Source organism: Macaca mulatta, chromosome 2 (genome assembly GCF_049350105.2).
Source record: "Macaca mulatta isolate MMU2019108-1 chromosome 2, T2T-MMU8v2.0, whole genome shotgun sequence".
Classification (NCBI taxonomy): domain Eukaryota; kingdom Metazoa; phylum Chordata; class Mammalia; order Primates; family Cercopithecidae; genus Macaca; species Macaca mulatta.
The window spans coordinates 184,700,865-184,714,527 of NC_133407.1; the positions used below are offsets into that span (position 1 = coordinate 184,700,865).

At 35.6% G+C, this 13,663-nt stretch overlaps 1 protein-coding gene across 2 annotated transcripts in view; it reads left to right on the forward strand.

Annotated features, from left to right (window-relative positions):
* Positions 1–13,663, forward strand: part of DCBLD2 (discoidin, CUB and LCCL domain containing 2) — a 91,939-nt gene that overhangs the window by 12,554 nt on the left and 65,722 nt on the right. For both annotated transcript variants that reach the window (XM_015129372.3, XM_002802684.4), the window contains exon 2: positions 8,182–8,409. In XM_015129372.3, coding sequence (XP_014984858.2) covers positions 8,182–8,409 — 228 coding nt within the window. The remainder of the gene's footprint in view (positions 1–8,181; positions 8,410–13,663) is intronic.

The following is a 13,663-nucleotide window of genomic DNA, read 5'->3' on the forward strand; positions in this document are numbered from 1 at the left end:
TTAGTTGTTACCCTTAGTGTTTTAAAGTTTGTAAAACTGCAGATCCAAGGCCCCAGCGAAGAGCTACAGTTACAGGTTATAATTTGCAAAAAGAAAGGCAAAATCCATTTCATGCAAATGTAAGATGAACACACCAAATATTTTGTTCAACTCATTCATTAGTGAGGGAATCAGTAAAATGTTAAAACTGTCCATAGAGTATTTGAGAAGCTAGGTGTTGATAGGCAATGTTAGGATATGATTGCTGCATTAGATGGTCAAAACTGATTAATGGCCAACAAGGCCTTAAACTTTTAGGTTATTTTTTTTTCAACTATACAGAAATTATATTCATCTTTACCAAACAGCAATCTGTAAGTTAACACGTAACCAAGACTGCAGCCTTTAATCAGCATTAAGTAGCAGGTGGTAATTATTTTGCCCTGTAACTTTGAGTGGCTTTTTCTTTTTATGACATTTAAAGGATGTGCTGCACACTTTTTTTTTTTACCCTGTTTCCAAGTTTCAGGTCATCTTTCTGATGTAATTGTTAGAATCCATGGAGGTGGAAATAGGAGCCTGAGAACCTTTAATTAGCCTGTAAATGATTCTAACATTGACTTGACTTTGAGTACCACCAAATAAGAGAAAACTGAGAGACTTTTAGTGCCCATCTGAGGCTGGAACCCATTACTATCTAATGACATTCATCCCCTGGATTTTGTGAGTTTTTTCTCTTTCTATAGCGCTCAACCTAGGGTGGAGCTTTTGCCAGGCAGTTAGATGCTCAAGAAGAATACAGTGGCTAGGAAGCAAAGGTACCAGAAAGAGTGTAGTTAATATATTGGACATGAGGCTCAGACTAGGTAGAGAAAGAAATGAGGACAGAATCAGCTTGATAGATGGAGAGAAAAGAGAGAAATCCAGTTCACACAAAGTATGCAGTGGGTGTAAGAGAGCTGAGAGGTCAGGAGACTATAACCAGAAGAGTGAGATGTTAAAGTTTTTAAGATTTCAGAGTTGGGAGTAGTTTCCAATAATGGCAAAAATAAAGTCCAGGTTGTGATCCTGAGGGTGAGTTACTGAACTGCAGTAGAGGTCATTGGGGAGATTAGTAAGCAATACTTTCTCATAAATTTATACTTTCTACAAGACACTAGAAGCTTTAAAGCTGCTATACATTTAAATTTCCTAAAATAATGTGCCATTGTTCTCTTAACTTTAGCTAGATTGTAGCCAAGTGTACTGGGTCAATAAACAATGGGCAAAAGCTGTTCTGGTCTTTTATGATAATAGTACTCACAGATATTTATTGAGCACATTGTTATGGCTTAGGACCTTGACACCGGTTGTTTTCATATGGTATGTCGTTTAAATCTTAACCTTGGTAGCTCAAATTGTTAATATTCCCATTTTACCCCTGGCAAAACTTTGATTTAGCAGCAATAAGTAACCTTTTCAAGGTCATAGTGAGTGGTAGATAGGACATTTAAATTCATTGTATGACTCCAGTGTGTTTAACCATTGCATTCTAGGTAGAGTGTGTGCATGGTGGAGTTGAAGAGGATTTATATATAGCTCACATTCCTTCATGTTATTCAGTTTTGTAGATTATCACACATGCAGAGATGAGTTTGAGCTTAAAAAAGAATAAAGCTGGGGGCCATGTCTTTTAAAAAAAAATTGTCACAATGACCCTCTTTGGACTCTCAATGCATGTGCATCTTATGCAGTATTTTAAAAATTAAATAAATGATTTATCAAGCCACGAAAAACCATGGAGGAAACTTAAATACATTCTACTAAGTGAAAGCAGCCAATCCGAAAAGGCTACAAACTATATGATTCCAACTGTAAGATGCTCTGGAAAAGGCAAAACTAGGGAGACCCTGAAAAGATCAGTGGTTACCAGGGTTTTGAGGGAGGTAGAGATGAGCAGGTGGAACATGGGATTTTTAGGGCAGTGAAACTACTCTGTATGATACTATAGTGGTGGGTACATGTCACATATTTGTCCAGACCTGTAGAATATACACGGGGAGTGAACCCTAACATGAACTGTGGACTCAGGGTGATAACGATTTGTCAGTGTAGGTTCATCAATTGTAACAAATGTATCAGTTTAGTCAGGAATGTTAATAATGAAGGAGGCTATGCAAGTGTAGGGGCAAGGGATATATGACAAATATCTGTTCTTTCTATTCAGTTTTATTATGAACCTAAAACTGCTTTAAAAAGTGAAATGTATTTAAAATACTAAGTTTATGTTATATATGTTTTACCACAATTTAAAAACTGTAGGGATGGAGAAAGATATATCTTGTGAACACTAAAGACAACTGGAGTCGCTGTATTAGTTTCAGACAAAACTTCAGAACAAGAAAATTACCAGGGTTAAAGAGGACAAAAAATTAAGTGAAATTAGAGTAGTATTTGAATTATCTGAGATTTATAGTGATGCACCTTAACAAACCTCACAATTACAAGGTTGATATGGTACTTCTGGTCTAAAAATTCACGGTACCAAATAATATATTAAAAACTTTATTGTAACCGAATGAAATCAGATGTATTAGTTAACAGTTGCTACTTGCTCTTAACACTTTTATGTTCCGTAAAAGCTCCATGCTTTCTCATTTTAAGATCTCACAGATGTATTACGTGACCAAAGTGACACTTATTTAGAGCTAGTATAGTCAGACTCACCAGTTCACCAAAAGAAAAACCTTGAAAACTCACTGGAAAAGTTTAAACCTTTGCTCTCCATTTTTGGCATATTTGTGCAAGCATATCTTGCTTTTGTATTTGCTGTTAAAGGAAATAATTTTGGAAATCACAATGTTCATATTATTAAAATTCAGTTTTTTATATATATATATAAAAGAACGTAATTAATACAATTTATCAGTAGTGATATGGCTAAAATCTGGAGGGGGCTGGAAAGTCATATGGAATCAGCATCACAAGCACATACTTAAACAAAAAACACACTTGATTTGGAGTTTAATTAGAGTAGCCTTAAAAAGCATGCATTCTTTGTTGCAATAATTCATTGTCATTTAAATATATTGAATTTTCTTCCTATTTTTTCTAGGGATAAGTAGTTAAAAAAAAAAAAAAGTTTTTTTTTCCTGGAATAATACCAAAATTTGTATCTGGCTTAACACATCTGACCTTACACTCTTCAGAGGAAGTGAACACATGTTCTATGAGTAATTCCCTAAATAAATGTGCAGCCAAACAAAGAAGCAGTAAGATCAAATTCCAGTGTTTTTTCTTAGCTGGAATAAAATTAAAATTCAAAAATTAGGTTAATAGGCTTCTACCCTTTTTGATCAGTTATAGTCTGGTGGAGACGATGTCGGGGAGGAGGAGGGGAAAGAACCTGTCAGTGATAGTGCTGATGGAGTTTGGAGAAGGAGAAAGTTAGTGAAGTTGGAGTTGGTGAGAATGTATGGATTGGTGCTTTGAACATTGTTTTTTCCAGTAGTAGTTATACTCTTTTTGTCAATTCTGCCTTGTGAGAAGGAGAAATAGTAGGTGGTGTAGCCTGGTCACAGATCATTGTTCTTCCTAGTGTACAAAGCAACTCAGAATTAAGAGCAGTCAGGGATGATTACTGTTAGCTCCCTTTCCTCCTAATGTTAAGAGCTCCGACCCAGAAAAAAATATCATTTGAGGCCTATAGACTAATAAAAATAATCATTTTCTTTAATGTAAAGAAAAATAAAACATTCCGTTTACTTTTTTAAAAATTGGAAAGTCGGAACATAAAACTCTTTAGTATAACTGCTGATCTTTGGGGGGAAAACAGTCTCTTAGTGAAGAGAACAGCATTACCATTTGGGCCAAGTGGAACCCAGCCAAGAACTAAACCAGATCTTTTTTCTGAGATTTTCTAGCTTTGACTCTAAGTCAGCACTTAACCTCAGCACTCTTCGCTATTCAGGGTGATCATTCTTTGTTCTGAGGGACCCTCCTGTGCATGATAAGATGTTTTAGCAGCTTTTCTGGCCTCTACCTACTAGATGCCAATAACACCCCTCCCCCTCCAGTTGTGACAACCAAAATGGTCTCAAGACACTGCCAAATAGGAGGTAAAATTGCTCCTGTGGGGGTCCTCTTCCCCTCTGCCCTGCAACCCACCTTTTGAGAATCACTGCTCTAAGTGTATTACAGAATTGTTGATCAAGAATGTTTTCCCAATTTTAGTTCTACTTTTAAATATTTTGTCGTATTTTAAGTATCTTGGTGGAATAAGCTTTACTTTTAAGAACTGTAAAAATAAACTGGAAACGCATTTCTAATTTAGGGGTGAAAATGAGAACGAAGTCTTTCCTTGATTTGCAAATTCAATGTTAAGACCTTTGCATGCCTAGCACAGTGTTTTTCAGATTGCAGTTGGGGACACATTAGGGGGTCATGAAATACTTTAGTGGCTCATGTGCATGCATGCAAGAATGTATAGGGTCACAATGTAAAAGGTATTTCTTTTGGAATAAACAAAAAACATATGTGTATGCCTAGCCTTCCCTTTCAGACTGGAATATTCTGAACATATGCTTCATAGCAGTAGGTGCTTAGTTAAGCTGTTTATCCAGTCAGGTTAAACTTGTCAAATATTTTTTGAGATACAAAACATTCAAATGTGTTCGTTGCTGAAGATTGGAGACCTGTTGTTAACTTTAGTTTCTGGTGCATATCATCTTGCTTGCAAGAGGAGGGAGCTCGCAACTCCATCACATAGTTTAGAACATTCTTGGCACGTTACGTGTGGACTGTTCCTGCCCTCCCCCTACACAAAGTGATGAAAAAAGACAACTCTGTAATTATTGTCTTCATCAGCATGCATGCAAAAGTCTTGTTTTTCATCAGTTAGTATTTGTTAACTTTTGTAGAAATTATCCTTCATGTTGGAAAGGGCAATAAATGTTTTGTGTATTTATTGAGAATCAAACATGAGTATAAGACATCTAAAAATTACTCCTAACACTCTGCTTGTACTCTTTGTAAAAATCATTTTTAAATGACAACCTGGAGTTGAATAATAGCCTACGGGGAATGCCTTAAGTGTGATAGTCTGCCACTACAAAGTCGTAGATTCAGCTGTTAATAGAAAATTCCTGCGTTTCTGAAATTCATCTACACTTTCAATCACCTAAAAAGCTGCCTTTGTTTCTATTTACTAAAAACCATACGTTTATATTTGGAGTTATTTCGTTTATTCGGTGGTTATTTTTTGAAGATTGAACCACCTACAGGAAGAGTGTTTTCGTCTTTTCAGTAGTAAGGACATTTCAGACTAGTTTTATAATGTTAGAAACTCTGTCTTAGGTGGTAGTGTTTTCCTCTGAGGAAAAATGTTAATGATTGTTTAAGAGTAATTTATCTTACAATTCATTTATTTTCACAGTAGATTTTTTTTTTATATCCCTATGTTTTTAATTTAGCTGATATCCAGCAGAGATATTCGAGGTATTTTCATGCCAGTTTCAGGGGAAATTTGTGTTGGGGTTTTGTTTTGTTTTGTTTTGTTTTGTTTTTTGTGGACTGTATAACATCCTACATTTTATATTTGCAAGAGACCAGTGAATATATTGCACAAAAATCCACATGTTTGTTACATTCTGCACTTATATATTTTTGTATTACTGAGTTGCTAAGCCTCGTTCTTGTGTGTGAAATGAAAGCAAGTATAGAAGATAGCTAAAATTTAATGTTGATTAAAAACTAAGCTTTGTGTGAGAGATAATTGTTTCGAAAGCCAGGTTTCTAGTACTGACCTTTAAAAGTAGACTAAGGAGCAATACTAATATGGATTCAACAATAAAATTTCTTTATCAGCCAAGGATATGATTTTTAAGTATTGTCATAAGAATTTAGGTACAAAGTTGTTCCATCATTAAAGTTAGTTTTGAGACTGGTTTGAAATTACTTTTTCATAGATTAATGTACAGTTTCCTTATTCAATTAATAAACATTTATTTAGCATCCACGACTTACTAAATACTATATGAAGTTCTTATTCATAGGCTTTTAAAAGCTTTTGTCTTTTCTAGCAAATATTAGCACTGCATTGTTCTTAAAAATAATCAACATAGTAGAAAGTTCTGTTACAGCCCTCTGTGTCCGTATTGAGTTGGGAACTCAGCAGTGTCACTTTTAACATAGTTCTTGTGTAAGTGCTCTACTATTCCTAAAGGTGATTATAAATAACTCTCTTGAAGGACAAAATGCTATTATTTTAAAAGGATATATTCATCCTCCTACTAGAAAGAGATTTATTTGAATCTCGTTGTTACGGAATGCTGAACAGTACAATCAGAGCAGCTGCTGAAACTCCTAAATGAGCATTAATTTTTTCTTCTGGGTACTCAGTGAAAACAAAGCACAAACTTTATGATAAAGAATGAAAATATTTCATTTTTACAAACATGTTGTTATCTAAGTTTCTGTGTTTAGCTGCTGAATAAATTTCTGGAGCAAATAATGCTGCTGCCAAGATATAAAGGTCATTTTTTTCTAATCCTTAATTTTACTTCTCCTTATTCTGTAGGGAAAAAAATAAGGTGTGTGAGAGGGACTACTAAAAGGTTAAATTTCAGTAAATATAGAATTAAACTTCGTTATATATTGCTTTAATAATTTCAAGAAAGAGTGCCTTGTAGTCTGTTATCCAGTCAGTAATCTGCATAATCTTTAGTACATAGTGTTTTTTAGAAGTCATTCAGCTTCTCACATTTATGCAGCCAACAGACATGTGAAAGAAATGCTCATCATCACTGGTCATTAGAGAAATGCAAATCAAAACCATAATGAGATACCATCTTATGCCAGTTAGAATGATCATTGAAAAGTCAGGAAACAGATGCTGGAGAGGATGTGGAGAAATAGGAATGCTATTACACTATTGGTGAGAGTGTAAATTAGTTCAACCATTGTGGAAGACAGTGTGGCAATTCCTCAAGGATCTAGAACTAGAAATACCATTTGACCCTCCAATCCCATTACTGGGCATATACCCAAAGGATAATGAATCATGCTACTAGAAAGAAATACTCACATGTATGTTTATTGCAGCACTATTCACAATAGCAAAGACTTGGAACTAACCCAAGTGTTCATCAGTAATAGACTGGATAAAGAACACGTGGCACATACACACCATGGAATACTGTGCAGCCAAAAAAAAGGATGAGTTCATGTCCTTTGCAGGGACATGGATGAAGCTGGAAACCATCATTCTCAGCAAACTAACACAGGAACAGAAAACCAAACACTGCATGTTCTCACGCATAAGTGGGAGGTGAACAATGAGAACACATGTACACAGGGAGGGGAACATCACACACTGGAGGGGCCTGTCAGGATGGGGGGCTGAGGAAGGGATAGCCTTAGGAGAAAGACCTAATGTAGATGACGGATTGATGGGTGCAGCAAACCAACATGGCACATGTATACCTATGTAACCTGCACATTGTGCACGTGTACCCCAGAACTTGTATAATTTTTTAAAAGTAAAGAAAAAGAGATTATCATTCAGCTTCTCACAGATATTTTAGTTCATGATTTGTAAATCGATGAAACTGATCACATATTTTTATATTTTACGTTCACTTTTTGAACAATTACTCTTAAGTTGCTCTTCTTTTGAAGATTGGATTTATTATAATATGTATATGTATATTTAATAACTACTAATTTATATTTACTTTTATTTGTTTAGAATTGAAATCTCCTTGAACTTATAGATTATATAGGTAACCATTGATTATTTTGACCTAACTTGGCTTCTCTTGGCTCCTGTGAATAGATAGATACTAATAACAATGTTAAGTCTTGTGATTTGTTAAAGGATACAAAGTTACAGCTAGATAGGAGGAATCTACCACTGCAGGATGGCTATAGTTAACAAAATTACGTAGTTTCAGGTAGTTTCAGGTAACACAAATGATAAATGTTTGAGATGATGCATTTGCTAATTGCCTTGATCTGATCACTATACATTGTATGTATCAGAACAACACTATGAGCCCCATGAGTATGTACAATGATTTGTCTGTTAAAAAAATTAAATAGAAAGTATGGGTGGTATAAAATGTTTGATGTCATACATATTTTTAAATCTTCACAAAAAATCATTATAGAGGAAGTAAAATATGTGAGAATAATTTATCATTCTTTTCACTTTTTTTTTTAAAGGTGATGGATGTGGACACACTGTACTAGGCCCTGAGAGTGGAACCCTTACATCCATAAACTACCCACAGACCTATCCCAACAGCACTGTTTGTGAATGGGAGATCCGTGTAAAGATGGGAGAGAGAGTTCGCATCAAATTTGGTGACTTTGACATTGAAGATTCTGATTCTTGTCACTTTAATTACTTGAGAATTTATAATGGAATTGGAGTCAGCAGAACTGAAATAGGTAGGACATTTTTTTGTAAATGTGCCTGTAAATACATCATTGTCTCTATGATATATTTTTTTGATATTAACATGAAATAACCATGCTGCATAAAGTGCTATGTGGGAAATTATTGAATATGTGTAAAAATCTCGAATTTGAGTCTTTTGGGAAGAGAAGATTCTTGTCTACTTATTTATTTTCCTAATAAACACATATTGGTACCCTTACCCAAGATGCCACTGTACTACTGAGAAGGAGGAAGTTAATTCTCTCTCTCTCTCTCTTTTTTTTTTTTCTTTTTTGATATGAAGTCTCGTTCTTGTTGCCCAGGCTAGAGAGCAGTGGCGCAATTTTGGCTCACTGCAACCTCCACCTCCTGGGTTCAAGTGATCCTCCTGCCTCAGCCTCTTGAATAGCTGATTACAGGTGCCTGCCACCATACCCAGCTAATTTTTTTTGGATTTTTAGTACAGCTGGGGTTTCACCATGGTGGCCAGGCTGTTGGCCAGGCTGGTCTCGAACTCCTGACCTCAGATGATCCACCCACCTCTGCCTCCCAAAGTGCTGAGATTACAGGCGTAAGCCACTGCACCTGGCCAGTTATCTCATTTTTAAAAATGTTTTCGTCTCATAATTTTATTTGCAGTTGAAGAATACATGTATAATTCATGCTTAGGAGACAGTATAGCATGGTGATTATAAGCAAGAGTTTTGGATCCAGACTTCCTGGGATTAAAGCATAACTCTCATCAGCTTGCTGTGTGACTTTGGCCAGATTACCTGACCTCTCCATTTTTTATCTTGTGAAAAACACAGGGAATGAACTAGTATGTGTAATGTGCTTAGAAAAGTGAACAGCACCTAAGACATAATATATGCTGAGTAAATGGTAGTTGCCATTGTTGTTCTTGATTAAGAGCAGTGGTTCTCAATTATAGCTGCGTATTAGAGCCACCTAAGTAGTAAACAATACCATAAACCCAGTTACCATCCTAGACCAGTTGAATCCGAATTGATTAGGTGGAACCCAGTCCTCAGTATCTTAAACGCTTCCTGGGAAAATCTCTTTTGCAGTCAAGGTTAAAAACCTTTGATTTAGGCATCAGTACATTTCTTAAGCAAGAAAGGTGGAAAAATTTGTAAGGCTTTTTTAGGTGAACTACCATTATACAATTAAGAATTCTCTGTGAGTTTATTTAGAAACATTTTTTGGTTCCAGTGTGTAAAATATCCTTCAGAACTATAATAGGAATCCAGTATACTGTTCTTTAAATACCGTACTGTGTTCATCCTCTGGCCTCCTCTCCATCTCTAGTGAAGTCCTTCATTTCTTCTTTACTTTTTGGCCTCTTACCTACCAGAGGAAAAATTCCTGCCCTATCTCCCAGGTTGCTGATTGATAAACTCTGTTGCTTCTCAGTCAGCTCTTGATTAACCTGGTGGTTTGAGCACCACGTGCATATTGCATGAATATATGGTGTTGAACAAAGTTTTAGGAACACAAATCGCCTGAGGATGTAGAAAAACTTACTGTAATATTAACACTAATAGAAGATAACTGGATAGTAAATGTCTCCTGCAGATGCAGTAGAGAGCACACAGTACCACCTGGGCATTCTTTAAACAACAGTGAGAAAAAGTGAACCACAGTTTGGTCACCCCTCTAACACTTTACAGGAAATAAGGGAGATAGAGAAATACATTCTACTGACTGTAAGGTCTAAATTAAGGATATGTGAAATTCTGGAGAACAAACGACCTAGTTTCTTCGACATATAAATAGCATTTAAAAAAATAGGAGGAGGGGGAAGGGAACTGTTCTACATTGTGACGTATCTTCCTAAAGTAATATGTAGACTTTGGTTGGATCTTGATTCAAGCTAACCACTGAAAGAAAATATTTTTAAGATTATTATAGAAATTTGAAGCTTTGGGCATTCAGTGATAGTAAAGAATTACTGTTTTAGATGTAATAATGTTAAAATTATTGTTAAGTTCTAATTTGTTAGAGACATTCTGAAGTTCAAATGTCTAGGATTTATGTTTAAGTATATCAGAAATAGGGAGAAGGATAGGAGAAACAAGGGCGCCTTGGTGAGGCTGAGTAATGGGCAGATGGGAATTGTTACACCTTCTTTCTACTTTTGTGTAATTTTGAAAATTCCAATAAAGAAAAGTGGTTTTGTTAAAATAAGGCAAGAGAATTATATCTTTAGACAATAAATAGCGGCACTGTTGCTAGAGAGGAGGAGTGGCATGGGGAAGATTCTGAGCACAGGTTTTAAATGGCTCGCTGAGTTCTCAAAGCTCCCGGAGTTACTTGCTGAGAGTCCTTTTTCTACAAAGTGTTGAACCTGCCCAGACTTAACATAGTCACTTTCTGTACAGTCTGAAGATTAAAAGAAGTAATACTTTGCAGTGTTTGGTGTGTAGTAGGTATTTAATAAATCTCGGCTTACCCTTATTTCCATTGCTTTTTCCTGTTCTCCTCATAGGTGAATGGAAAGCTACAGAAAGGTCAAGGGGCCTGAGTAATGATGGTCCCTGTTGGGCTTCAGTGTGTACCCACGCTTCCCCCATCACACCTACCGTATACCCACTGGTCCTCCATTTGGTAGCAGCCCATGGTTAGTGGTAGAAAAGTTTCTTAACATATTGCAGAGAAATAAAGATAATTCAAGAATAGTCATTTAACATTCTGGTTAAGATAGGTCTGCAGACAACTACAGGATAGAAACAAATACATTGTGGGCATCAAGATTTCAGTGATAATGACACTGAATCTTTTTTTTCCCCCTATATCATGTTTTCTCAGTGCCCGTTTAGAAAACAAGTATTAAAGGAGAAGAGAGTTCGTTGGTCTCTCTGTGTTTCTGATGTTTACATTTGAAGTATATGGGCTAATTATTTTGTGGGATGTTTGTCTTCTGCTTCCTCATGATAAGATTCCAGTGTCAGACTTTTGGCAAGAATACCATAGAAGTGATGTTCTCAGTGTATCATATCATGGCACATGAGATTGATTCGTCCCATTTCTGGGGCTGTTAACTTTGATATTTTGGCTAAGGTGATGTCTACCAGTTTTCTACACTGTAACTATGCCGCTCTTCAAAACCAATATATGTCTGATTGGGAGATTCTTTGAAATGGTGGAAATATACTGTTACTCATCAAACTTACACCCACTAGATTTGGGATGTATTAATCTTGTATGAATCAATGATTTTCTAATTTCATTATTCCATCTATATTTATTATGGTTTTTTTTTTTTTCCTACCTGAAAACAGGATCTTTCCCTTCTCTCCCATTTGTTTGTTTATCTCAGTGTGAAGTCAGTGGATTCGTATGTTAGGCCATCACTTATCACCCTTTCCTGTCATTATTTTGGTGCTCAGATTGTCCCAAATCTCCAGTGGGAGCCTCTTCATGCTAGCTCCTGTGTCCTTTGGTGATGTCTTTATCATTCTTTGAGTACTTCTTTATATTCCGGCATGGGATATTCTAGATTTATCTTGTGCTTGCCCTACTCCAGCCCTGGAATCAGCCATTTCTTCAAGGAACCCTGGTTCTTTTTAGTGGAGAATGGTATTAGAAATCAATGTCTGGTTGCTAGGTTTAGACCAATGAGCTACCATATGCCCTATCAACAGACAGATTTAGTAAATAGACATTTGTTTATACATATGCATGTACATGTACCTGTGTTATATCTTTTTATATTCATCTGTCTGTATTAAAGAGCATGAGTTTATGCTGATACCTTTAGTACTAATGCAACATTATAGGGTTCATTCTGTCTTTTTCCTCTCTCTCTTTCTAACTCACTTCTCTGACAGTGAGAAATCTTGCTCCCATTACCTATATTTACTTACTTGTTCAGTGCTATAACCAGAAAATAGTTTTAGAATTGCTAACCCATGACTAGAACTGAAAGAAGCCTGCTACCTAGAATTCATACCTCAGGACTTACAGTCTAAATACTACATTAAAAAATTATTTGGGCTGGTTCTTACTCTATCACCACCTGCCCTTCAATGTGGTTATGTTACTCATTTGAAACATGGTTTGGTTTATTTATTTCTGTTCATCTTCCATTATAGGTTTTTTTCTTCATCCTTATTGGTTTTCTTTCTCTTTTGTTGAATATGTTAAACATTAACATGATTCTCAAAGTTAAAACTGTATAAAAAGATAGATAAATGACGTTCCTCCCCTTTACAGTGCATTTCTTCTATCCTTTTAACCCCATCTCCACCCACTCCCTATAGCTAACCAATTGCATTAGTCTTTATCTTTTCTGTACTCTTTTATACAAATGACATTTATATTTTCTGTTTTCTCCTTTCTTACACAAAATTTAACATTCTTTCAATATTCTTCTGTACTTTGCTTTCCCCCCACTTATCAGTGTTTTCTGGAAATCACTGTGCATCACTTTGTAGAGATAGTCCTCATTCTTTTTACAGCAGTATAGGACTCCATCATGTGGATGTATCATAGTTTATTTAATCACTCTTTTATGAATTATTCTATCGGTTGCTTTCGATGTTTTACAGTTATAAACTATTTTTGTATTCTTTGAGGTGTCTTTGGTGTAGATTCCTGAAGTACAATTGCTGAGTCAAAAGGTAAATTATATACTTTGTTAGACATTGCCAAATTGGAAGTTATACCAGCTTGCATTTCCATAGAATAAAAATGCTTGTCTTCCACAGCCTTCCCAACAAAGTGAGTTGTCATGTCTTTTAAGTTTTGCCGATTGATAATGATAAATAGTATTCGGTATAGTTGTAATTTGCATTTCTCTTACTATGAGTGAAGTTGAACTGTTTTTTTCCATATGTTGACGGCCCTTTTTTTTTCTTTTTTTACGTTTTAGCTCTTCCTGTCTTTTGCCCATTTTTCTGTCAAGTTTTTTTTTTTTTATTTTTAAAGACAGGTCTTCCTGTATTGCCCAGGCTGGCCTCGAACGCTAGGCTCAAGTAATTCGCTCACGTCAGCTCCCTGAGTAGCTGGGACAACAGGCACACACCATTTGCCCATCTGTCAGGTTTTCTTGTTCTTTGTTTCTCTCAGGTTTTAGGAGTTCTTATTATCTTTTAGGGATATTAGTCTATAAACATAATGGTGGTATATGCTACAAATAATTTCTCCTAATTTGCCAGTTGTCTTTTGACTTTGTTTATGGTACTTTTTTTCAACCACGCAAACTTTTAAAAATGTATTAACAGTTAGATTCATTAGTCTTTTTTTAAATTGCATCTAGATTCT